The sequence below is a fragment of the Apodemus sylvaticus genome, chromosome X (genome assembly GCF_947179515.1).
Source record: "Apodemus sylvaticus chromosome X, mApoSyl1.1, whole genome shotgun sequence".
NCBI classification, from domain to species: domain Eukaryota; kingdom Metazoa; phylum Chordata; class Mammalia; order Rodentia; family Muridae; genus Apodemus; species Apodemus sylvaticus.
Genome location: NC_067495.1, coordinates 123,730,185 through 123,756,737, shown reverse-complemented (window position 1 = coordinate 123,756,737; position 26,553 = coordinate 123,730,185). Strand labels below are relative to the sequence as shown.

The 26,553-nt window shown below is 38.3% G+C and overlaps 1 protein-coding gene and 1 pseudogene across 1 annotated transcript; one reads left to right on the top strand and one right to left on the bottom strand.

Annotated features, from left to right (window-relative positions):
- Positions 1-23,153, bottom strand: part of LOC127674673 (protein SEC13 homolog) — a 46,838-nt pseudogene extending 23,685 nt beyond the window's left edge.
- On the top strand, positions 23,008-26,547 carry LOC127675417 (DDB1- and CUL4-associated factor 12-like protein 1). The gene is made up of 2 exons (XM_052171554.1): positions 23,008-24,865; positions 24,965-26,547. Exon 1 carries the CDS (start codon positions 23,337-23,339, stop codon positions 24,840-24,842), a length of 1,506 nt encoding a protein of 501 aa, XP_052027514.1. The 5' UTR covers positions 23,008-23,336; the 3' UTR covers positions 24,843-24,865; positions 24,965-26,547.
- Positions 26,548-26,553: the final 6 nt, after the last annotated feature.

Sequence of the window (26,553 nt, the reverse complement as noted above, 5' to 3'; positions counted from 1 at the left end):
GCAACAGAGCAAAATATCCCAAGAATGTTCTCTGTGGTGAGGCTTCCAAATATAAGAACAGCTTATAGACAAGATAATCAAAATAAGTTGTTTTTCAGAATCATCCAGAACAAACTGAGGAAGCTGAGGAAGAAGCTGGAATTCCAATTAAATCTTTTATGGCCCAGCTTCCAGCTTCTTTTTAAAACCATGAGATAAACAATAGAAACTTTTCTTGGAATTTATTTACATTTTAGCTGTTTTTAAGAACATATTTTTTTAAACTCAGACTATTTTGCTCTTCTTTATCTCCCCATTACAGAACCCAGGGGCCAGCTTTACCCTCAAAGAACCATGGAAAGGACTTTGAGATAAACATGTTAAAGTTCAAAATTGGAGAGAGGCATCTTCATTCTCTAGCAAGGTCTTCAGTGATCTCAAGCAACACATGGTACATTACCATTTATCAATATCATATATATCACACTAGGTCCTTGTGCCATTTTAGGAAATTTCCATATCTATTATATTATAACATGAATGTAAATTTATTCAATGCATTTTAGGCTAAATGTAACCGCAGATTACAGAACTACAAAGGCTTGGCTGTATTCTTAGAGACCTGACTTAACTGGTTAATTTGGCTGTCACTTACACAATGGAGAGATCTTTGAATCGCCTTCTTTGTTTATTTCACCTTATTGATTGAACACTTTAAAATGTTTGCATAATAATTTAAATTACAATTTTTAAAAGATCATAGCGTGCCCCATTCAAGTAACTAGGGCCCAAGTTTTAGAGCCATGATGTGATCCCTGCTCTGGATGGGTGGATGTATCCTTCCCTAGGGTGGACACTAAGGAAAGGATGAGCAAATGACATTACTTACTTTGGCTTATCCAGAGGTTCTGGATGGAAGGAAGGCGGTTGTGATGATTAAGCGTTCATAACCGTTAGTCAGTATTACTTGAAGTTTTAGGGAGTGGTGCTTGAGAAATTCAACCATAAATGAACAAGGCCCAAACAAACAAAGTAAAGAAAGCAAGAAAGGCAGTACAGAGCCCCAGGATGTGAGTGACAGGTTTTGTTTTTTTTTTTTTTTGGTTATACATACATACATACACACACACACACACATATATATACATACATATATATGTTATATATATATATGTATGTGTGTATATATATATATTGGTTACAGTCTCACGAATTTGACTAGATTATCATGTTTTCCGAATATTTTGCTCAACTGTAGAAGAAACAAACCACATTTGTCAATTATGGAGACAGAGAGTGCTTAAGAAATGTTTTGCACTGAGGTTGCTGAGGGGCTCTGAAAGAGTTTTTTTTTTTTTTTTCTTAACGATAAAAGCATCAATATTTAAGTGGTTCATAGTTTTAGCTGCTCTTTCCTGGGTTTCTTTTTGGAATTATTTTCTGGAAAACAGGATTTAATTCTTAGAGAAGTTCCCTCAGTTTATAGTTGTATTCCTGTTGATCAATTGTGCATTTTAAAAGGACTAAAGCTGGCTCATGTGAATGACAGCTCTTTCCTTGTTTATACATTCCTTTTGAGTGTTCAAGACCTTGTAGGTGACTACAGATAAACTTAAATTAGCAGAGATTCCTTAGGGATTACTCTTAAGGATTTAAGATAATCCCCCTGGCTCCTTTAACATTTTCTATAGCGGTTTTGTTATCTGTAGGGATGCCTTAGGGGCCTGCTGAAGACAAGACTTCCTTTGAAAGTATGGGAAAGTTGTCCCCCTCCATTGAGTCTTCAGCTCACAGGATGTGTGCTAGCTAGAGCTGAATCTCCAGAGACTCCATGATCTGTCTAATAAAGAAGACAAATGATTTACAAGCAAGGGTCTCGTCATCTCTGAGTTCTGGCTGACCTTAGAAAGGCTAAAGTATCAGTTGTACTTTTGGATCCTCTTATTCTCATTGGCATAGACTTTCAAGGTTTGGTTGTTGGACAGCCAGAATTAAAGCTTTATGGTTCTTGTAAGTTTAATCTCTAGCAATATTTAAATATAGCTTGAACCATAAAAAAGTTTCAAATAAATCCTGATTTTATTAAAAATCAGTATCCTCAAATGGCTAAAGCCTAACAAAGATACTAAAAATAGTCATTTCCTTGATTAGTTTTAGTTACATTTTTATATACTAGTTCTTACTAACTAAATAGCTAAAATGAGTACATCAAAATTTTGGGAATATTAATAACCTTTAATCATTAAACATATACCACCTCTAAATCCCATCCCTTTGTGTAATTTCTTCAGATCTTGTGTGGTTTAGCTATAAGGTATTTTTATTGTTGTAGTTTTTCTCCAAACCCATCTTTTTCTTTTCTTTTTTTATTGATATATTTTTTATTTACATTTCAAATGATTTCCCCTTTTCTGGGTTCCCACTCCCCGCAAGTCCCATAAGCCCTCTTCCCTCCCCCTGTTCCTCCATCTACTCCTTCCTGCTTCCCTGTTCTGGAATTCCCCTATACTCTTGCACTGAGTCTTTCCAGAACCAGGGGCCACTCCTCCATTCTTTTTGGACATCATTTAGTTTGTGGATTATGTCCTGGGTATTCAAAGTATTCAAACATTTTTTTTTTGCTAACACTTTATTAAAAGTGTGTCCTCACACTCCTTTTATAAATTTTGATTTAATTATCCATTTTATTTGCTTACATTTCAAATGATATCCCCTTCAATTTACCCCTCCACAAATTCGCACCCCCTCCCCTCTCCCCCTCCCCTTTGCCACCCACTCCTGCAGCACCAGACCACTACAGATGCAGATACTCACAGTCAAACTCATAATCCTTTTAATATTTTTAAAACCTATTTACTGATTCTCTTTCTTTATTTCCTTAAACAATATTTGAAACCAAATCATGTACTTAGTATAAATTAACTATAAATGTATTATTAAAGTCCCAAGCTAAATTTTCAGTGTTATAAGCTCCAGACAAACCTCGTCACTGTTTATATTCATATACCCTTTCTCCTACTATGGCCTTTCTGGGTTTGGGAGTTAAAGTTTTACATTTTAGCACAGACCTTCTGAGATATCAGTGACCTTGAGCAGTAGACATTCTTTGTAAACAAGAAAATGCAGAACAGAAAGTGCAAAGGCAGCCAAACATTTTTACATACTAACCTTGTAATCTCAGCTGTAGATATAGAAGACATTTGCTTCTTTTGTTCCAGGTTGAGACATGAAAGGCTGGGTTTTCACGGGCTATATCTTCACTCCCCTTACCATAGGTCAGAATCATTTCATATGATACCTTTTACATATTTTAAGACTCACTCCTTACTTCAAAACAGAAATGACATTTTGTAGAACCCGTAAATATACTAAAATATCAGCAAATAAATAACATTTCAAATCAGGCATTTACATTCATGCACCAGAAGACACCAGTGAAAGCTGAAGCAATCAGCTGGAGCTTTCTCTCCATGAACCGGCTATCAGAGTTGAAAGATCAGCTACTTTCCCCATTATTGATAGTTTATAATAACTGGATACATTAAAGATACAACTTTTTTTTTTATCTTCTGCTGTTTTGCTGTTTTCTCCATTCCACATTACAGAGTCAGGAGGACCAGCACTTGGAGAACACTTTGAGAGAATTACTTGAGTCTAATGTGGAAAACAGCGTGGGTAACTCTGATTTTAAAGCTAGCTTTTCAGTGAGCTAGAACAACAGATAACAATTTGATAATATAATGTATATTACAGAGGAGTACATATATTTTTGAAATCCTCTTGATGAGGTTAGCACTAACCATATATACTTCAAGGCTATTCTTTTGTTGAAACTGCTTGGTAATTAATTCAATTCCTTTCCTTTTTCTAGATATATTTAAAGTTTACACTTATTTGTAATTCTTTCATGTTAGATTATGTGCTTCTAGCAATTTGACATTACCTCTGGCATGATAACATTTTCCTATACTAGTTGATATATTAGCATCTCCAGTTTGGGCATACCATAGCAGGCCAAAACAGTTCCACATGTAAGAGGTTTACTGAAGACAAAGAGGGCAAAGAGAGAAAGACAAAGGAAAAAAATAAAGGGTGAACATGGGGAAAGATCTTTCTGTTTTTACTTTTTTCTTTTTTTTTTATTGAATATCATCTTCATTTACATTGCCAATAGTAAAACCTTTCCCGATTTCCCCCTCTCCTAAGACTCCAACCCCTCCTCCCTCCCCCTGCTTCCACTTATATGCCCCTCCACCTGGCACACTCCCACCATCCCGGTTTCCCTTTGTTGAGTACTCTGTTAAGCCTTTACCTGACCAAGGACCATTCCTCCCACTGATGCCCAACAAGGCCTTCCTCTGCCACATTTTTGGCTGGAATCATGTGTGCCTCTTGGTTGATGGTTCAGTCCCTGGGAGTCTTGGAGCATCTGGGTGGCTGAAATCACTGTTCTTCCCATGGGGTTGTAAACCTGTTCAGCTCCTCTGGACCATCTTCCAGCTCCTCCATTGGGGACCCCATGCCCAGTCCAATGGTTCATTGTTAGCATCTGCCTCTGTATTTGTAAGGCTCTGGCAGAGCCTCTCCAGAGACAACCATGGCATGTTCCTCTTGGTAAACGCCTCTTGTCATCCCTAGTAGTGTCAGGGTTTGGTGACTGTTTATAGGATGAATTACCAGGTAGGGCAGTCACTGGGTGGCCTTTACTTCAGTCTCTGCTCTACACATTGTCTCCCTTATTGCTCCTGTGAGTATTTTGTTCCCTTTCTTAGAGTAACCAAAGCACCCTCACTTAAGTCCTCCTTCTTCTTGTGCTTCCTGTGCTGGGTGAATTGTAACTTGTTTATTTTGAGCTTTTGGGCTAACATCTGCTTATTAGTGAGTGCATGCCATATGTGTTATTTTGTGACTGGGTGACCTCACTCAGGATGACACTTTCTAGTTCCATCCATTTGCCTGAGAATTTCATGAATTCATTGATTTTAATAGCTGAATAGTACTTCATTGTGTATATATACCACAGTTTCTGTATCCATTCCTCTGTTGAAGGACATCTGGGTTCTTTCCAGCTTCTGGCTATTATAAATAAGGCAGCTATGAACATAGTGGAGCATGTGTCCTTATTACATGTAGGAGAATCTTCTGGGTATATGCCCAGGAGTGGTACAGCTGGGTCCAAAGGTAGTACTATGTCTAATTTCTGAAGACTCGCCAAACTAATTTCCAGAGTGGTTTGACCAGCTTGCAATCCCACCAACAATGTAGTAGTGTTCCTTTTCCCCCACATCCTTTCTAGTATCTGATGTCTCCTGAGTTTTTTATCTTAGCCATTCTGATTGGTGTTAGGTGGAATATCACTGTTGTTTTGATTTGCATTTCCCTGATAACTAAGGATGGTGAACATTTCTTTAGGTACTTTAGAGCCATTTGAGTTTCCTCAGTTGAGAATTCCCTGTTTAGTTCTGTACCCCATTTTTAATAGGGTTATTTGACTCTCTGGAGACTAACTTCTTGAGTTCTTTGTATACATTGGATATTAGCCCTCTATCAGATGTAGGATTAGTAAAGATTTTTTCCCAATTTGTTGGTTGCCGGTTTTGTTCTATTGACTATGTCCTTTGCCTTACAGAGCTTTGCAGTTTTATGAGGTCCCATTTGTCAATTCTTGTTCTTAGAGCATACCATTCTTCATAAATCTAGAAAGAGCAATTCTCAAATTCATCTGGAATAACAAAAAACCCAGGTTAGTAAAAACTATTCTCCACAACAAAAGATCTTCTGGGGAATCACCATTCCTGACCTCAAACTCTACTACAGATCAATAGTGATAAACATTGTTTGCTACTGGTATGCAGACAGGCAGAAAGATCAATGGAATAGAATTGAAGACCCAGAAAAGAACACACACATATACTGTCACTTGATATTTGACAAAGGAGCTAAAAACATCCAATGAAAAAAAGACAACATTTTGAACAAATGGTGCTGGATCAACTGGAGATATGCATGCAGAAAAATGCACATCGATCCATTCTTATCTCTTTGTACAAAACTCAAGCCCAAGTGGATCAAGGATCTACACATAAAACTGGACACACTAAAGCTTATAGAGGAGAAAGTGGGGATGAATCTTGAACACATGGGCACAGGGGAGAAGTTTCTAAAAAGATCTGTCTTTAACATAGGCTGTGATGTAACCCGTTCACAGGTAAGTGGGCAAAGTGGGCTCTGGGAAGGTATGTGGTTGTTATAGGAACAGGTGTTACCTATGTGTGACATCCCGAGTTTGGAGTTGTACTCTCATTCACTGATGATGCCACTTCTATAGGCAGATTTTAAAGATTTGAAATAAACTTCATGTTATTTGTTATTTGTTCAAAGTATACTTTTAAATGAGGCTGTGTATGACAGGCATAATTATCAACACAACTCTATTATCAATATCAATGTGCCCTTGAATAAATCAGACTCCTTTGATCTTAATGTGCCATCTCCTCTTTCTCCCTAGTGTTTCCTCAGATAGTAGATCATCTGTCACAAATATATTTCACTAGAGGTTATCTAGTATTAATCTAATCACTTATATCTCTTTGTTAAGATCCTTTTCATCATTATTGTGATAACAAAGATAGATGAGTATGTTACAGAGGCAACTAATTTCACACTACACATGATTTCTCTCCTAAATTCAAATCATGACTAGTAATAGCCACACCCAGAGCAGCACAAATGCTGGGCAACAAAATAAATGTTTTCCTCATATGCAGAAATGATATTCATCATCAAAATATTTCTTAAAATTCACCTACATAACCCCCTCCCAGGCTCAGGGAACATTGTGTCTGTGTATATGGGGGGGGGTGGTGTTTAAAAGGAAGAGGTCCAATCATGAAGCATTATCTTTGGAGTATGATGTTGCCAGCGATACTATGAACATAGAAAGGCTGGTTGTATACACAGGACTGGTACAAGACCAAGCCAGAAAACTCTGATGAAAAGGGGACTCATGAGTCCTAATCTAGAGATCCTTATGAGAGTTGAAGTCTCCTGAAGAAGAGGAAGTCATTATATGCAGTAATGCAGGCACTGATGAGGTCCTAAATTCCATTGGATGCCTTCATACTTCACACTCAAAAGAGCCCTGGTTAAACCTACTGGTTCCCAAATGAAAATGTGCTGGGCTCTTGGTGGAAGGAATAGGTGTGAGTGAGACTGACATGAAAATGAGAGAGTAGAGTGGCCTGTGTATCCAGAATGAATTAAATTAACATATAAAAAAAGAAAAAATACATCTTTAAAGCAAGTATTTCTTTCTTTTTAGATTTATTTTAATTTTTAATTATATGTATGTGTATGTATGTATGTATATATGTATGTATGTATGTTTGTGTATGGGTAAGTGTACATGATGTATATACCAATGGAGGCCAGAAATAGGCATAACATACAATGGAGCTGGAGTTATAGGCAGTTGTGTGTCCTTGATATGTGGGTCATTCACCTGAATGTTATTGTACCACATACCAGAACAGTACCTGTTCTTATCCAGTGGGTTATCTTTTCAGTCAGTCTCTCAAAGTTAATATTTCATATTCAATAGTAATAAGGAGAAAATTATTTACCAAACTGTTTTATGATATTATTCCATATCTTCCAGAGTCCATAGTCATATATCAAAAAACAAAACAAAACAAAACAAAACCCAACAAATCGATTAGTATCCCAAACTCTATCAATTATTAGGACAGTTTTAGTATAAGTTTTCCATCTTGGAATAAAGACATATTTTTTTCTTTCAATATGATCAACCTACTATATTCTACTAGTGACTTTTTTATGCTTCATACTTTTTCTTTTTCATGCCTATATGTCCTCAATATTTATGCTATTGCTTAAATGTCATAGAAAATTTAATCTACAGAAATCTGAAAACTATATAAGCAGTGAAGTCTTCCACTGGAGAAAGTTTTGCCTGGAAATTGAAAAGGACACTAAGACAAAAAAAGCAGTATGTATAAATGAATGTATTTTAAATTAATTATTTTATAGATCATCTCACAATATGGATATTCTCTTAAAACCATTTCACTCATATATATATATATATATATATATATATATATAATGAAAATTTTGTTCATTTTACTTACTGCTGGAAAAATTCATGTTTTGCAAGCATAGTATACCACATCATTAAGCTCAAGTCAGAAAAAAATATTTTTCTGCCAAATAACTAAACAATAGGATCATATGGTTTTATTGAGATCTAGTATCTAGCTTGCCAAATCTAAGTATTTCAAGTCTATTTGAGTGAATTTTAGTTTAACCTAAGCTACACAATTGATTTAGTAATTTTGTTTTAATTAGTTATATATTTACTTAATTGTTTCTGGGTATGTCATGACATTTAAAGATGGAGTTGTGGAAATTTACTTCACACTTTGAAGGTTTTTGTGTGCCTTTTAAAAAATGCATCACTCTTCTCTCAAACTTTATGTAGAACAATTAGGCAAATGAATCTTTTATAATTGATTTTTTCATGTATGTTTGTTTTAAAGAGTGGGTACCATGCCTCGTAGCATTATAATCTACTTCAGTCCACTGTTTATAACAGTCTTCTAGGTAGTTAAAATCATCCATAATGATAAAGATATATTTCATATATCTTCCCTTTATTATTTGCATAATAGAATGGCTAACATCACCATCGAAATTCTTCTTGTGAGGCAGATCTTGAATATTTTTTACTAGTCTCTAAGTGGATGAGTATTCTTGATCCTCTAGTTAATTCATGCTTTCCAGTTCCGAAGATAAAACCTGGGTCCCACACCTAGTGACCTAGCTTTGTCAGGAAAGCCCACTTTGTCCCATCCCAACAGTCAGCCTTCTTCCAGGAACTCAGTTGTTATATACTTGCAATGCTTGCCCATTCTTATCCTATATCTATTCTCTCAGCCCAAATGAATCCTGCACACCTTGTATTGGGGTCTAGCCTTGTGACTGTTGGCATTCTACTTCATGCACGATACCCAATTTCTCAGGTCTAACATAGTTCATCAAGTGACTCTGCCTAGTTTGGTCATCCCTACAGAGCCAGCCACACTTTTACTGGCCTCTTATATGCCATATCTTTTTCTTTTCTTTCTGTGTATATGCCAGGAGTGGTACAGCTGGGTCTCAAGGTAGAACTATTTCAAGTTTTCAGAGAAACCACCAAATTGATTTCAAAAGTGGCTGCCCAAGTTTGCACCCCCAGCAGCAATGGGGGAGTGTTCCCTTTGCTCCACATCCTCACAAGCATGTGCTTTTGATCTTAGACATTCCCGTGGTTATGTATAAGAGAATCTCAGAGTTGTTGTGATTTGTATTTCCCTGATAATTAAGAAGGTTTATTTCTGGATATATGCCAAGGACTAGTATAGCTGGGTCCACAGGGAGTACTATGTCTAATATTCCGAGGAATCGCCAAACTGATTTGCAGAGTGGTTTTACCAGCTTGCAATCCCATCAACAATGGAGAAGTGTTCCTCTTTCCCCACATCCTCTCCAGCATCTGCTGTCTCCTGAGTTTCTCATCTTAGCCATTCTGACTGGTGTAAGATGGAATCTCAGTGTTGTTATGATTTGCATTTCCCTGATAACTAAGGATGCTGAACGTTTCTTTAGGTGCTTTAGAGCCATTTGAGTTTCCGCACTTGAGAATTCCCTGTTTAGCTCTGTACCCCATTTTTGATAGGGTTATTTGATTCTCTGGAGACTAACTTCTTGAGTTCTTTGTATACATTGGATATTAGCCCTCTATCGGATTATGGGTTAATAAAGATCTTTTCCCAATTTGTTGGTTGCCGGAGGTGGGAGTGTGTCGGGTAGAGGGGCATATACATGGAGGCAGGGGAATCTTTGGGGAGAGGGGCTTTTTATGGGGGGGGGATTGGGAAAGGTTTTACCATTGGCAATATAAATGAAGAAGATACTCAATAAAAAATAAAAATAAATAAATTAAAAAAAATGTTTATTTCTCAGTAATAGTATCGGGCCTTGGAACCTCCTCTAGAGGTTCCTCTCCATTTCCATCCCTGTAATTCTTTCAGACAGGAACAATTATGCATCAGACTTGTGACTGTTAGATGGCACTCCTCTCCCTCATTTGAAGTCCTGTCTTCCTGCTGGCTCTATAAGTTCCCTCTCCCTACTGCCAGGCATTTCGTCTAAGATCCCTCCCTTTGAGTTCCAAGAGTCTCTTCCTTCCCAGGTCTCTGGTGCATTCTGGAAGGTTCACCCAACCTTCTATCTCCCAACAGGTTGCCTGCTTCCATTCTTTCTGCTGGCCCTCAGGGCTTCAGTCCTTTTGCCTCCCCCAGGATCCATCAGGTTCCCTTTCCCACTCTCCCCTTTCCTGAGACCTGTTCACTTTCCCTCCCAGGTTCCTCACTCCATCCTCACTTGTGATTGTTTTCTTCTCGCTCCCAAATGGGGCTGCCTCACTTAGGCACTACGGAACTTAGCATGACAACATTCCGAATGACCCAACAAGCAGCTGAAAGAGTCAGATGCAGATATTTGTGCCCAACCAATGGACAGAAGCAGCTGATCCCTGCTTTTGAATTAGGGAAGGCTGAATGAAGCTGAGGAGGAGGGAGACCCTCTAAGAGGACCAGCAGTCTCAATTAATCCGGACCCCCGGGATTTCTCAAATACTGAACCACCAAATAAGCAGCATACACTAGCTGATATGAGGCTCCCAACACACATACAGTAGAGGACTGCAGGGTATGTGTTCATTCAGAGACAATGCACCTAACCCTCAAGAGACTGGAGGTCTCAGGGAGTTTAGAGGTCAGGCGGGGTGTGGGGGTAGGGACATCCACATGGAGACAGGGTGAGGGGAGGAGGTATGGGATGTGGAACAGCCAAAGGGTGGACAGGGGTTGGCAGGGTGGGGAATAAAATATGGAGTACATAAAAATAATTAATAAAATATGAAAAAATTCAAAATTAAGAGTATTTCTTTCTTTAAGTAATTCCTGGCCATTCGAGATTTCCCTCTTGGGAATTTTCTACTTAAATCTGTATCCCATTTTTAATTGGGTTATTTGATACATTGTTGTCTGCTTTCTTGGGTTCCCCACAAAATTTGGATATCAACTGCTGTTAGATGCAGGGTTGATAAAGATCCTCTCCCAATCTGTAGGCTCTGTTTTGTTCCATTAATTTTGTCCCCTGCCCTACAGAAGCCTTTCAGTTTCAGGAGGTCCCATTTATCAATTCTTGAATATCTGTCAAAACTATGTTATAAATTTATCAATGTTGCACATCTTGTAAACATTTTAATTTATATTATTTTTATTCACTTTATAGCCTCAGGAAAGCCCCTCTCCCTCCTCTGCTCCAAGTCCTACTACCATCTCCCTCAGAGGAGAGACTCCCCCTGGGTACCAACCTACCCAGGAACATCAAAGTGAAGCTGGACTCCCACTGAGGCCAGGCAAGGCAAAACAGCTATAGGAAAGATATGAAAAGGCAGGCAACAGAGTAAAGACTAATTTTTAGGGGTCTCACATAAAGAACAACTTGCACATCTGCTATTTATGTGCTATGGACAGTCTATGCATGCTCTTTGCTTGATATTTCAGTCTCTGTGAGACCCCAGGTTAGTTGGCTTTTTGGGTATTCTTATGGGATCCTTGACCCCTTTAGTTACCTCAGTCCTTCCCTGGACTCTTTCACAAGCCTCACTGAGCTCTTCCTAATGTTTAGTTGTGGGTCTCTACATCTGTTTCCATCAGCTGCTGGCTGGAGCCTCTCGGATGACAGTGATGCTAAGACTTCTGTGTGCAAACATAGCAGATTATCATTAATATTGTCAGGGGTTGCCTTTACTCCTATGAAATTGACCTTAAGTTGGGCTAGTCATTGGTTGGCCTTTCCTCAAACTCTGTTCCATTTTATCCCTGCACTAATTGTAGACAGGACATATTTTGAGTCAATGAATTTGTGGGTGGGATGGTGTCTCTGTCCCTCTACTGGAAGTTCAGGCTATTTTAGTTCCCTGCTAGTAGAGGTCTTGGTTAGTCACCCCCAATAGACTCTAGGAAGCCTTCCCTGTCCCACAAATGCCCCTCCCACTTATTTCTGTTCTCTCTCCTTGCCTTCCCCATCCTTGATATGTTAATTTATACTTATTTTAATTTGGGAGGGGTTTTAAAGACACACACACACACAAACAAAAAACAAAACAAAACAAAACGAAAAAAAAGCAAAAAACCAAGGTCTTAGTATGAAATCCAGGTTAGACTTAAACTAAGCAGTTCTCTGGCTTAGATGCCTGATTTCTAGGAATCAGGTTTTAATATCAGTATATCCAATTAAGTATTTAAAACACATGTGCATTATAAAATTAATCAGTACTTATGTAAAATTGAAATCCATGTGAATTCTTTGTATTCTACCTACTGGTATTAATGTTATGATATTATATGAATCATTACAAGAATTTCTAGGCTGCCATGTAACTCAATTTGTAGAGTATTTTTCCTTAGCATTTAGGGAGCTCTTAGTTTCATTCCAGGAGTGATAAACCCAGGAGTGGTAATTCATAACTGTATTCATCTGTAATTACAGAACTTGTGAAACTGAGGCATGAAGACTGGAAGCACACAGCCAACCTCAGCTACACACTTTAAAGGTATCTCGGGTTATACAACATCTTGTCCCAATAGCCAGAAGAAAAGAAAAATTGTGTCCTAAATACTCCTTCAACAAAATTCAACATATTTTATTGCTTATCATCGGCTATATTTAGCTATATTAATGTTAAAAATGAATAATTTTACCACTATTTAATAAACAGCTAAACCATTACATTAGATAAAGCTCTACATTTGTATTGTATATAGTTTAAAAAGAGCCATAAAACAGAAGGTCTATATGATTGCATTGTAAGGCTATTTTGATAAATCTCAGTGTACCTAATATTAGTTTTCTTTAAGGCTGACTTTATATAAGATATTTGAAATATTTGCTTTTTACAAAAATAATCTTTCATAATAAACTTGATGATCTTTTATTTAATGTCAACAATATGCTAAAGCACTTAAAAATAAGAACAGACATTTTCAAAATATCCACAATTTCAACACTGGAAATTTACTGGCAATTAAGAAATTTGCCATTGCAAACAAGGTCTCCTTTTAGAGAATTTACAAATAAATATTTAAATCTATTCTGTCTTCATGTGATTTAGTTCTGAAAAAAATGTATAGATTGCAAAAGTAAATATGTAAGCCTCAAAGAGAAAAAATTACATATTTTCTCTCATACATAGAACCATATATTATGCATAAACTGACAGGTGACATGAATCCACAAAGAGGCCATTTAAGAGGAAGGGGAATAGTTGAAGAAAGAAGGGTAGTTAGAAAAGGGCTATTAGATGGGCATGGTGAATATCTGTGAATTCATGACATAAAACCCATACCTTTGAATATAAATATAAGCTAACAATTATTATGCAGACTGTCACATAAACAAAACAGCATTAGAAATTGTATTCCAAGCATATTTCAAAACTTCTCTAAATAAGGATCTTCAAAATATATCAGCTCATTTGTAAAAAAGTGCAATTTTGTACAACCACTCTGGAAATCAGTCTGGCGGTTCCTCCGAAAACTGGGCACCTTACTTCCAGAAGATCCTGCTATACCACTCCTGGGCATATACCCAGAAGACTCCCCACCATGTAATAAGGATACATGTTCTACTATGTTCATAGCAGCCCTATTTGTAATTGCCAGATGCTGGAAAGAACCCAGGTATCCCTCAACAGAAGAGTGGATGCAAAAAATGTGGTATATCTACACAATGGAGTACTATTCAGCCATTAGAAACAATGAATTCATGAAATTCTTAGGCAAATGGATGGAGCTAGAGAATATCATACTAAGTGAGGTAACCCAGACTCAAAAGGTGAATCATGGTATGCACTCACTAATAAGTGGATATTAACCTAGAAAACTGGAATACCCAAAACATAATCCACACATCAAATGAGGTACAAGAAGAAAGGAGGAGTGGCCCCTGGTTCTGGAAAGACTCAGTGAAACAGTATTCAGCAAAACCAGAACGGGGAAGTGGGAAGGGGTGGGTGGGAGGACAGGGGATGAGAAGGGGGCTTGCGGGACTTTCGGGGAGTGGGGGGGCTAGAAAAGGGGAAATCATTTGAAATGTAAATAAATTATATCGAATAAAAAAAAAAGTGCAATTTTTATCTCATTCATTGGCAAGAATAGGTGAAATATTCAAAGTTGAACATTTACGAGCTTTAGTTTTATTTAAAATGTCAGAAGCTACAACCATAAACTACCATCAATATGATTGTCTAAACATGAGCCCCAAAGGGAAAAGAACAATGGCATGGTAGGGAAAAATATATCTATAATTATCAGCTAGGATTAAAACATGCATGACATAAGAAACCCAAAGACAATACACTGTTTTTTAATTAAACCTCTGTTACTTCTTAAAATATGTTTTTGAACTATGACAGCTATTAAATTAACAAACAGAAACACTGTTTTTAAAAAATAAAAAATAAACAGAAAAAAAATCTTTGAATGGCTCCATCACCAAGTATTTTGCAATTTTAAAGTTGCAATAAAAAATAAAAAATTAAAGAAATCAGTATTCTTTCAGGGTAAATTTATTTTTCATACTATATAATCAAAGAATATACTCAAATATTTTATTAATTTATTACATGTAATATGCTCCCTTTGTATACTTAGTAGTATATATTAATATAGTAGTTTGTGTTTGTTCCAATAAAAAAATTGAAAATAACAAAAAATTTTGATTGAATTTTGGCTATATGTATTAGACTACTTTGTATAGCCTATGAAACTTCTAAGCTATTTATTTGATCTCCTAGAAGCTATGACTGAACACACTATTCATTCCAAACCCTTAATGTGCATTGATAGAAATAAATACAACTAATTTATAATGACTTCAGTTATGGGAAAATGGCTCAGTGAATAAGAGAACTTGCTGCTCAAGCCTGAAGGACTGAGTTTGAATTTCCAACACCCACATAAACAGCCAGGCAGGGTGTTAGACACTTTTAACTGTAATACATCAGAAGGTGAAGACAGCAGGATCGCTAGGGATTGCTGGATACCATGGAGATCTAGGCTCAGCGAGACACCTTGTCTCAAAGAACAAAATGGAGAATAATAGAGTATAATGTTGAATGTCTTCCCTGACCTCTGCCTGTGTTCAAATGACTGCATAGAAAAAATAATATACACACAGACAGACAGACAGACAGACAGACACACACACACACACACACACACACACACACACACAGAGAGAGAGAGAGAGAGAGAGAGAGAGAGAGAGAGAGAGAGAAAGAGAGAGCTAATTATGATTTTAAGATCAGTGAAAGGGTTCGGTACATAAAGATAGTTGATACCAGGACCTGTTAGAAATATAATTCACAGACCACATGAAGCTCACAAAGAAGAAAAACCAAAATGTGGACAGTCTTTTAGAAGGGGAAAAAAATACTCAAAGGAGGAAATACAGAGACAAAGTGTGGAGCAGAGATGGAAGGAAAAGCCATCCAGAGACTGGCCACCTTGGGATCCATCCCATATACAGTGACCAAACCCAGACACAGCTTGCTGAACAGAGACTGATATAGCTGTCACATGAGAGGCTCTGCCAGAAGTTGACAAATACAGAGGGGGATGCTCGCAGCCAACCATTGGAATAAGCACAGAGTCCCCAAAGGAGGAGTTAGAAAATGGACAGAAGGAGCTGAAGGGTTTTGCAGCCCCATAGGTGGAATAACAATATCAACCAACCAAAAACCCCAGAGATCCCAGAGACTAAACCACCAAAAGTAGGGACTCATGGCTCCATTTGCATATGGAGCACAGGATGGCCTTGTTGGGCATTAGTGGGAGGAGAGGCCCTTGGTCCTATGAAGGCTCTATGCCCCAGTGCAGGTGAATGCCAGGGCAGGGAGGCAGGAAAGGGTGGGTTGTTGAGTGAGCAGGAAGTGGAAATGTGATGGGGGTGTCCAAAGGGAAAACATTTGAAAAATAAGTAAATAAAATATCCAGAGAGAGAGAGAGAGAGAGAGAGAGAGAGAGAGAGAGAGAGAAGAGAGGAAGAGAGAGAGAAGCAGCTTCCTGTATGTTGTCTACTGACCATACTTGAGTACCATAATGTCTGCACATACACAAAGTGTGCATGGTACAGAGATACACTAAGACACACACAGGCACACAGACCACACACACACACACACACACACACACACACACACACACTTTCTCACCCTATCTCTGTGTCTCTTTTTATTTCTGTAAAATAAATAAATGTGAAATGAAAGAAATTTGCCTAAACTAATCATGATTTCACCATGATATTAAAGTCAATTTCCAGCCTTCTCAGGTTTCCTTATGAAGTAATGATAAATATGCTGTCTCTGCTCATTCTGTTTATGATTGGCAGTTGCATATGGCAGAGTGAATACTGACAAGGAAGGAGGATGGCATCTGTTTATTTGGTATTTTCCCTCCCCAGTGTCAAATATTCTCATAATCCCATGGTCCCTTGCTAGTCAAGAATTAAGGGCTCGCGACTATGTCGAGTCATGCTTTTGTTACACCTATTAACAAAGGAGTAACTTTTTTCTTTAATTTCATCATTTTTATTTTTCAATACTTTCATATATCCCATGTCTCATTTCTTAATGTGTTTCAGTTTTAATGGTTAATACATTTAGAATACTAGAGAGATCATTTTTAGTCATTTTTCTCGAATAAGAAAATTACAGGGTGCTAGCTCTGAAAAATAAATATAATAAACATTTTCATTACAACAGTGATACCTCCACTGTCCTTTTCTAATTTATAAAATATTTTACATCTATGGGTATTTTAGTTGCTTTTATGTCTCAATGTATGGTGCTTGCTAAGGCGAAAAGAAAGCATCAGGTGCTCTAGTCCCGAAGTTAGAGGTGATTGTGAGCTGCTATATGAGTATGGGACCATAAACTGGGTTTCTTTGAAAAGCAGTCACTGCTCTTACCCCCAGGTCATCTCTCCAGCCCAATATTGTCCATTTGTAGCCACATTTTCCTTCATTCATCATCAACGAAAACACTGATTTGTTATCTATTTAATGACGCCATATCAAGAAGGCAATAGTAATTTGAAGTTGGGAACATTGCTCAGTTGTATAACAATTATCTAAAGATGTGTGAAACCTTTGGGTTCAAGCACAAGCACCGAAAAGTGAACAATGGTCTCTTAACTTTAAATTTATGTAAAATTAGTTGGTCACGTGTATGTTCCTTTCCATAAAAGTTTTCTAACAAGCTTATTCCTATATAAAAACATATATTTGTAAGATTTGCTAGAACTTGCATTAAAGCTAATGAGCAACTTCAATAGTTTGTACCTTTTCATTATGTTGTTTTTTCTAACACACAAATATTGTTATGCAATTTTCACTAGACACATTGTGCCTATACATTGTGTAGATACATTTGTAACTCTTTAATTTATTTTTACAACTATATAAAGTTCTATTTGAATGAATTCCTAAACAATATTTGGAGTATGTTGAAATATGGTTGGTCTTTGTATATTAACCTTGAATTTTGTGAACGCACTGAAGTTACTAGTCCTAGGATATCCTTTTCAGATACTTTGGTATGCTATTGGCAAACACAGAGTCTTATTTAGTTTCTATTCATAGGCCTTACTTCTGTTTCTTCCTTTATTAGATTAGAAAAAATCTCAGTTATACTAAATAAAAAGTAATGAAAGCAGAAATCTCTGTCTTGTTTTTAATTTAAGAGGCAATGTAGCTAATTTCTCAGTTTTAAATTAAATGTTTGCTTAAATGCTTCATGCATGTTCTTTTTGAAGTTCTTCCTATTCCCAATTTGCCAAGAGCTTTTATTGGTAGGGGTTGGATTTTGTTCAATAGTATTTCTGTGCCATTTAAAATAATATGATATTTTTATGCTGTTGACATAGTTGTTTACACTGATTCTTTTTGAATGATGCATCATTCTTAAACAACCGGGATAAATCCAAACTGATCATGCTGTACAATTTCTGTTTATAGATTTAACTTGCCAATATTTTTTGAGGATTATAGGATTATAAAATATGTTAGGATATATTCCCTCATGCTAAGGAGGAACATGGGGTTCTCAAAATTTATACATGAAATTGTTGAAACGTATGAAAATAGACAGTTGGGGAAATTAATTCAGTTGGCAAAATGCTTGAAATGCAAACATGAGGATCTAAGTTTTAGTCTTCAGCACCCACACAAAAGTCAGTGTGAAGGCAAAGACTTGTAATACTCCTTCCTACATGCTGAGGGCATAGAACTAGAGAGATCCCTGGGCCTGAATGTCCGTGCAGTCTATTCCACTTTGTAAATTCCAGGCCAGTGAGAGACTGTGTGTCAAAAATATTGGACATTGTCTGAGGAAGAGCTACAGAGGATTATCTTCTGGCCTGCACACACACACACACACACACACACACACACACACACACACACACACACAGAGAGAGAGAGAGAGAGAGAGAGAGAGAGAGAGAGATTTTATGTGACTATGTGCACAGATATGGTTTTAAGAACTAATTAATGTTCGAGCATGTTATAAATGTAGTGTCTTAGTTCATTAGACTGGTTTTAAAAGAAAAGTTCAAATTTCTTCTCATTCTCACAAAAATAAATGCCATGTGAACAAAATCTCAGAAAGCAATTTGATTACAAGTTCACAGGCTAAACCATATATAAGCCTATTTTGATACATATACTAGCCTCAGGGAGTGAAAAATACCTGTTTTCTGAGCTCTTTAGTCTACGAGGATTTTTTTTTTTCTGCAGTTTGAGCAATTTGGATATTTTATTTTTATTTGTTAAGGAAAAATGTGTAAATTTAGTACTAAGGGATTTTTGGTCTGATATAGTTATCTGTAAAAAATATTTATGCTGGGATATCATTTCTGTGAGACTTTAAATTATGAATTCATATTCATAAATAATTGTACAATATTTTCAAGTTTCTATTTATAGTTTGGTTAATGGCAGCTAACAAGGTCACATACTACAGTATTGCAGAGAAGGTCTTTTATTATCACCTTTGGAGAAGCAGTCCATTTACCTTGTTTTATTCATGTGTCTAACATTCCTTACAGTAGTCTTTTATCATACCTCTGAAGTCTACCAGGCTATAGTTATGCTTTCTACTACATACTTTTAATTTCTATTAGGCTCAAGAGGAGTGGATGAGTATATTTAGGAATTTTAAAGAATGCTTTTTTTTATCCTTCCCTTGCCTTGTAATCTTCATCTTATTTTATTTCTTCTTCAATCTTTATTATTTTCCCTTGCTTGCTTTGTACTAATATTACCTTTATTTAAATGAAAATTTAAGATTATTCATGATCTTTCATTAGTGGAGTGACAAATCATTGTGAATTAGAGTTTTGATAGGTTCTGTTTTCCTCTTAACCCTTTCAATGCATTGTTCTCAACAATTTTGAGATGTTTCTAATCATGAAACATTTACCTTGTTCTTTATTATTAGAAAATATTCATTTAAATTTTATTAGTATATTTTTATCTAATTCCATTAGTTTTATAAAACATATATGTACTTATATAGAGAGTTTAAGTTTTTTCCAACCTATTATTTTTGTGAATGTTTCTTGTGTTCTTGAAAATATTGCCTACTTATAAATATTATCTTAAGGTTTCAAGAATATATCTAATGTTAAAGAACCATATTACTTTCACTCATTCAGTTTTTTACTTGGGGGAACATCACTGTTTCTGGAGGGTAAAGAGTGGTCCTGCTATCCACTTCTTGATTCAGTCTTTTTGTTGTTGACTGGATATGAAAATCCAGCTCTCTGCTGAAACCAGGGATGGATGAAAGTAGTATGCTGATAGCTCACTTTGTCAGTGAGTTGTTAAGTATCATTGATACAAGGCCCGAATGGAAGTTCAGCTTCTCACTGAGCCTTCCGAGCACAATTAAAGAGGACAGCAACATATTTGCGTGATAAATACTTTCTCAAGAGAGATTATTAAATCTATCTCTTGAGTAAGAATAGGTATAGACTTAGCTCAATACTGGGCCATACTGACATTAGCCTTGCTGAAGAGACTGTAACTTTAGTTCCTGCCTCTGAGACAATGAGTTATCAGCGTCTCACTTGGCGCCAGTGTAATAGTGTGGAGAATGAGATAAGGTAGACTGTCCAGTTGTCTGGTTGGAGTAGGATATATATATTGCTATAAAAGGTTTTCTATTGTTAGCTTTGCAGTTTCCCAGACCCATTTCCTAGGGAAAAAACAGTTTTTTTTCTAAGAGATTTTATCACCTGCACTTCATGAATTTTCTGGGTTGGAGGCTTCTGTTGTTTTCAGCACAGGACATATGTGGCACAGTAAGGGCAGAGGGGAATTCACTGCCTTAACAGTATTCTAATGACAAGGCTCAGTATCCATTTAATGCTCCCCTATCATGAACATGTTTCTATTATTTGTCAGTTGTGCTATGTAGACCATTTTTATGAAAACATATTTTTGTTTTTGCTTTAAAAGGAAGAACTGAAATTTTCCATTCCTATATTTCAATAGTTTGGACATTTGCAATACTTAACTTTCTGTCTATGCAATGAACATGATACATGAGAACATTGTATTATGACCTGTGGAATAACATTAAACAACCTAAAGGCTATCACACACAACAGAAGTCTTCTTATTTTTTTTCTGAACCCTACCTTCTACTAAGGAAAGGAGGAAAGATTACGCACACTTGGTTTTTTTATTTATTTAACTTCCAAGCCAAGTGGTGTGGAGTTCAACCTGAAAAATATCTGCTGGCAGTAAGTCAAATATCTAAAATTTAAAGTATTCCATCTTCTACCTATGGGATTTTTATTAGACATTTGGAGCTTACATGTCCTTAAGAAAAAGACAGATGTGCTCCATATTTCTTCTTGTTTTATAAGTACACTCCCACTGGTTGTTCTACTAGATGATCACAGGATGATCTATAATAGTCTTTTTTAGTCTGGTTAGCTGCTGCTCTGGAAGTGCATTTACCAATGACCGCAGAGTAAGTAAGTAAGTCTGACAGTCTTTTCATAATACACTCCTGGCACTCAATTTTTGCAACTCTCTCTTACCTAGACCACTATACTCCTGTTTGTTTGTCAAGTCTTTCACAGTATTCACCTGGATAGCTTCCATTTCAGGAACAACACTGAGACACACTGTAGAGTGCCATCTCAAAACATCCTGCTTCCACCTGAGTGAAAATAGCACACATGAACTTTTCTAAAAGAATGTTCTAAGTTACCTGAGTCAAAATATTTAGGGTTCCATCCAAATGTGGGATGCCAGCTTATGAGATCGACACTGTGAGCTTGATGAACATGAAATTCCATGAGTTAGTTACTCATATACAAACCTTGTGCCTATTGACATAGTTTGATTCTTTGTGAAATGCTTATTCATCCCATTCCTGCCAGTGGAAACAATTGAATCTCTGAGTCTTCTCCATGAGACACGTATCTATAGTTTCTCAGTGAGCACCCCAACTGATTTCATCATTTCTTCTGCCATAAAGTAGATAATAGGGGAGTGGATCAGAACTCTAGTGCTGGAGAATAAGAAAGACTTACTTGGATGATGGGAAAGAAAGACTCATAGCTTGTAGTTGGAATTTATACAAAGTGAATGTGCAAAAGGTTCTAGAAATAAAATCAGCAAATTGCCATGGTATGTTTAGGGAGAAAACACCATGAAAGTGTTCTTACACTGATTAGTCAGAGAAAAAAAAAAAAGAATTGATGCCCCGCCCAATATTCAACAAACTACTTTCTGTGGAGGAGGATTATGAGATATTTAGATTAGAGTATCAGGCACTAGCCTCTATGGAACCTATCCCTGGTTAATTAAAGTCAGTGTTACTTAGCGATCAAGTATAGTTCTGTCATGGTATGTGATATCTTGAAGCTTAAAAAACTAATACCAAAACAAAAAGACAACAAAACGTTTAGTTGCTCCTAGAAAATTCTCTTTATCTTTCCATCTGTGCATTAAACCTTCTGGTTATCCTTTACATTCCCATCCCAAGGACTCAGAGGGTTCTGTCTAAGGTCAGGAGCCTCTGCAACTGACAATGGCAACTTTCGTCCCCAGCTCCTTACTTTGGAATGTTCTAGCCCATTCCCTTAATTTTCTGAGCTAAAAGATAATCTTCAAAACACCCAGCTTCACTTCCTCCTGATCTACCAGCAAGTCCTGGACATAATCATGGGCAGACAGAATCTGAGGCCCAGTGATCTGTCATTTGATATCATATCTTCAGATGATTCTGTTTCAACAGTGCAGAGCATTTAATTTGAAGACAATGGAAAAAAATGATTCATTGAAAATAAAATACCACCAAACAGCCAAATGGCTATTCAAAAGAAAACTGTTATTTTTCAAACAATTTTGTTTTCTGCCAAGTTGTCTTAGTGATGAGTCTCTCTGGATTACAACAAGCACACTTTTATTTTTTTCCACCAAGAATAATAAGTGCTGCTGCCTCCTTCCAAGATTGACTATGATGGGTTTCAGACTTTAGGAAGAATAAGAAGAGTATTTCACTGCTGTGGTGGGAGTGGGTGAGTTTGATTTGTTGGATCCTGGGAGCATACAGGACCACTAACCCTAGAGTAATGTCTTCCTGACTCTTCCGGTCCTTTTTATGGGTTTGTATCCCTCTAATACCTTGTACGCTTTACTACTACCTACCGCCCCCTTCTGGCTGGGCATAAGATCCCTACTTTTGCCGTGATCTCCAAGCCCTAAAGCTCACCCAGGCACACGCCTGCCATTTATAGTCAGCCTGTCCCGCCCCCTCTTCCAACACCACCCTCAGAGCCTCCTCCTCCCTCTCCTAGTCTTTATCCTCCACGGATTTGTCGCTCAAGGCCCAGAAGTCCACAATCCAGAGCTAGCTGGCAGCAGAGTGCAGAGTCTCTCTCTCTCTCTCTCTCTCTCTCTCTCTCTCTCTCTCTCTCTCTCTCTCTCTCTCACTCGCTGGCTCGATCGCTCGCTCGCCGCATCTTCGGCCTCAGAGCCGATCCTCCCGAGCTCGCTCGGCTCTTTCCGCCCGACCTCGCGTCGTTCGCCGGGTCACGCCGCCACCACCTCCTTTGCCGCCAAGGCTCTCCGGACTCGGTAGGCTCCCCGCTGATCGGTCGATCGCTCTCTCCCTAGCTCACTAGCCTCCAGCTCCCGGTGATATCATGCGTCAGGCCGACTCGCAGACGCAGCCTTCTCCCGCAGAGCAGGAGACGCCGCAGCCCGCAGGGCCCTCCAACCGCCCGCCGCCCACCATGGGCCCGCAGCAAACAGGTAGCAGGAAGCGGAAAGCCGCCGAGGTCGATCAGGGCGCCGGGACTTCATCGTCGCCAGGCCCCGCAGCGGCGATGGCGACAGCTGGGGAGGGCAACGCAGAGGGGTCCATGCTGCTGACCAAGAGGCCGCGGCGGCCCGTAGCTCACCTCTCCATGGTGAACTACCTGAAGGGCCGGGCGCTGGGCGCCGATGGCCACCCGGGGCTCACAGGCTTCGAGGGCGATCTGCGCAGTTACGGGGTCCTCCGACTGCCCGAGCTGCTGAGGGAGCGCCAGCTGACCCTAGGCCCCCTCAACAAGGTGTTCGCGTCGCAGTGGCTCAATGCCAGGCAGGTGGTGTGTGGCACCAAGTGCAACACACTCTTTGTGGTTGATGTCAAGACCGACCACATCATGCGCATTCCTCTGATGCGCGACAGGGTTCCTGACCTGTCTCGTGGCCCGCCCTCCTGTGGCATCCATGCTGTGGAGCTGAATCCCTCCAAGACCCTCTTGGCCACTGGAGGTGAAAACCCCAACAGCCTGGCAGTGTACCAGCTGCCCACTCTGGATCCAGTGTGCCTAGGAGATTGCCAAGGCCACAGGGACTGGATCTTTGCTATTGCATGGATGAGTGACACTGTAGCTGTGAGTGGCTCTCGTGATGGCACTGTGGCGCTTTGGAAGGTGGATCCTGACATGTTCAATGGCAGCATTGCTTGGCACAAGGATGCAGGGCTTCCTGTGTATGCTCACATCAGTCCTACAGATATGGAGGCCATCCCCAAAGCCACTACCAATCCTGGTAACCGCAAAGTGCGAGCACTTGCCTTCAGCAACAAAAACCAGGAGCTGGGAGCTGTGTCCCTGGATGGCTATTTCCACCTGTGGAAAGCCCGAAGCTCTCTGTCCAGGCTGCTGTCTCTGCGGCTGCCCTACTGCCGTGAGAACGTGTGTCTCACCTACTGTGATGAGTTTTCCCTCTATGCTGTGGGTTCCCAGTCCCACGTTTCATTCCTGGATCTCCGCCAAGGCCAGCAGAACATCCCACCACTGTGCTCCAGAGAGGGAGGCACTGGTGTGCGTTCTCTGAGTGTCTACCAGCACATCGTCACTGTGGGAACAGGCCACGGTTCTCTGCTCTTCTATGACATCCGTGCTCAGAAGTTCCTTGAGGAAAGATCGGCGGCCAATCCAGACATGTTTCCTGTTCCCTCTGGAAGGAAGCTCAAGCTCACCTGTGGCAGTGGCTGGATCAACCAAGATGATCTCCTAGAGAATTATGTTGCTGGTGTAGAAGATTTCCCCAATGCGCTCTACACTCACTGCTACAACTGGCCAGAGATGAAGCTCTTCGTAGGTGGGGGACCACTGGCCTCAGGCCTCCATGGCAACTATGCAGGCCTCTGGAGCTAAGGGGCCTGCGACTCCTTCTCAAAGTATGGGTTTATCTTTTAGTTCAATCTAATTGTACTTCATGGAGTGCATACTGTTTTAACTCTTCTCTTTTTCTGTTTTTTTTTCCTCTTTTTGTCCAGGTGGAATTGGCCCAGAGTATCCAGTGCGCTTCACAGCAGAGAGAGATGGAACCCTCAGAAGTTGGCTTTGAGAATTTTCTGGACCTCCCTCCCGACCGTTATTTGGACTTTTCATGCATATACTTTCCACTAATTCTTAGCTGTGTTGTTTTTGAGTGAGTGATCCATGTAGTCTATTATGGAAGAAAATCCTGTTATGGTGTTAGAATTGCGTAAGTGTTGTGTTAATATTATTAGCAGTTTTAAAGCTATTTTTAGTTTTCATCACGTGTGATATATTAAGAATATTTTCTAATAAACAGAGTTTGCACATTTGTTCTGCAGCACCAATCATAGTTTTGTAGACTTGTTCCAATTTAAAAAAAAAAAACAACAAAAAAACCCCAAAACAACAAAACAACAACAAAAAAAAACATTCCACGTTCCAGTTTGCCTACGTTTGGAACTGTGTCATTCATGAATTGTGATCATGGTGTATGTATATAGTTTGTATGTTGTTGGTGCAAAACTCACTTTTCTAAAAAGTTTATTATGTGGAAATAATTGTCATAGAATCTTGTGTTTCTATCAAAATCTCAGCTGACAAGGATGGTTTAGGTATTAAAGTATTCTGATCATTTGAATGTTGAAGATTAATCCAAAAATCAGTGTTTTTCTTTCAAGCCTTATTTTACATTTTATGCTCTGTCTTCATATTGATCAAAGAATGTACTTGTTTTCACTTCTTGCCTTAGTACTATCAAGACTTGTGGATATATTTGAATGCTGTCATTTGAGTAAATTTCACAGAGTTTCAGTGCCATCATTCGATGCAGGGATATTAAGTACATAAATGTAGAATGTATGGCAGACAGGGCAGAAAAATACACTGCTCTAAGGTATAGACTGGATATTTTTGCTGTTGCTATTTTTAATACCAAATGTTATATTTGAGCATATTTTAAACTTCAAAATCTGCTTATGAGTTAAGTTGAAAGAAAAAAAAAGTGCAAAGGAAAAAGTATGAGCCCATCCAGCTCACTGTGAGAGTAACTCCCCCTCTTTGTAAGCTCCAAATGTTTTATTTTGTGAACTTGAAAGATTCTTACTTAAAGTAGAATAGATATGTTACTAAAACCTCTGGTTCTGTGTCTTTAAATGTGATAATATGGGATCGTGACAATGAAGTATAATTTTCAAATAGAGGAGCTGGGGATTCAAAAGACAGGCATGATTAAAGGACTTTGCAGTTCAGATAAATAGAGATAATAGAATGCTGTGCAGATATATTGGTTTTCTCCCTAGGTGAGAAGACTGAAAATGAGAAAAGAGCCGGGCCTTGCTCAAAGCTGGCTAGGATGTGTTAACCCTGGATTGGTATTAGGTCATGCTTCCTTTTTCTTAAACATCAAACATGTATTTTGCATTGGTGTTGATACACTACATGTCATTCAGCTAAACCTAAAGGTGAGTCAAGAATACACAATGGTCAGATGTTTGTTTATAAAGATTATGCAGGTCTATTTCATAGAATTATAAAGTTTTGCAACTTATCTGTGCATTTTCTTGCTTGCATGTATGTTTCTATCTCTGCTGCAAATGATTTAAGC

What these genes read in the sequence shown, in the direction of transcription:
- LOC127675417 (XM_052171554.1), top strand. Translation starts at nt 23,337, where the DNA reads ATGCGTCAGGCCGACTCGCAGACGCAGCCTTCTCCCGCAGAGCAGGAG.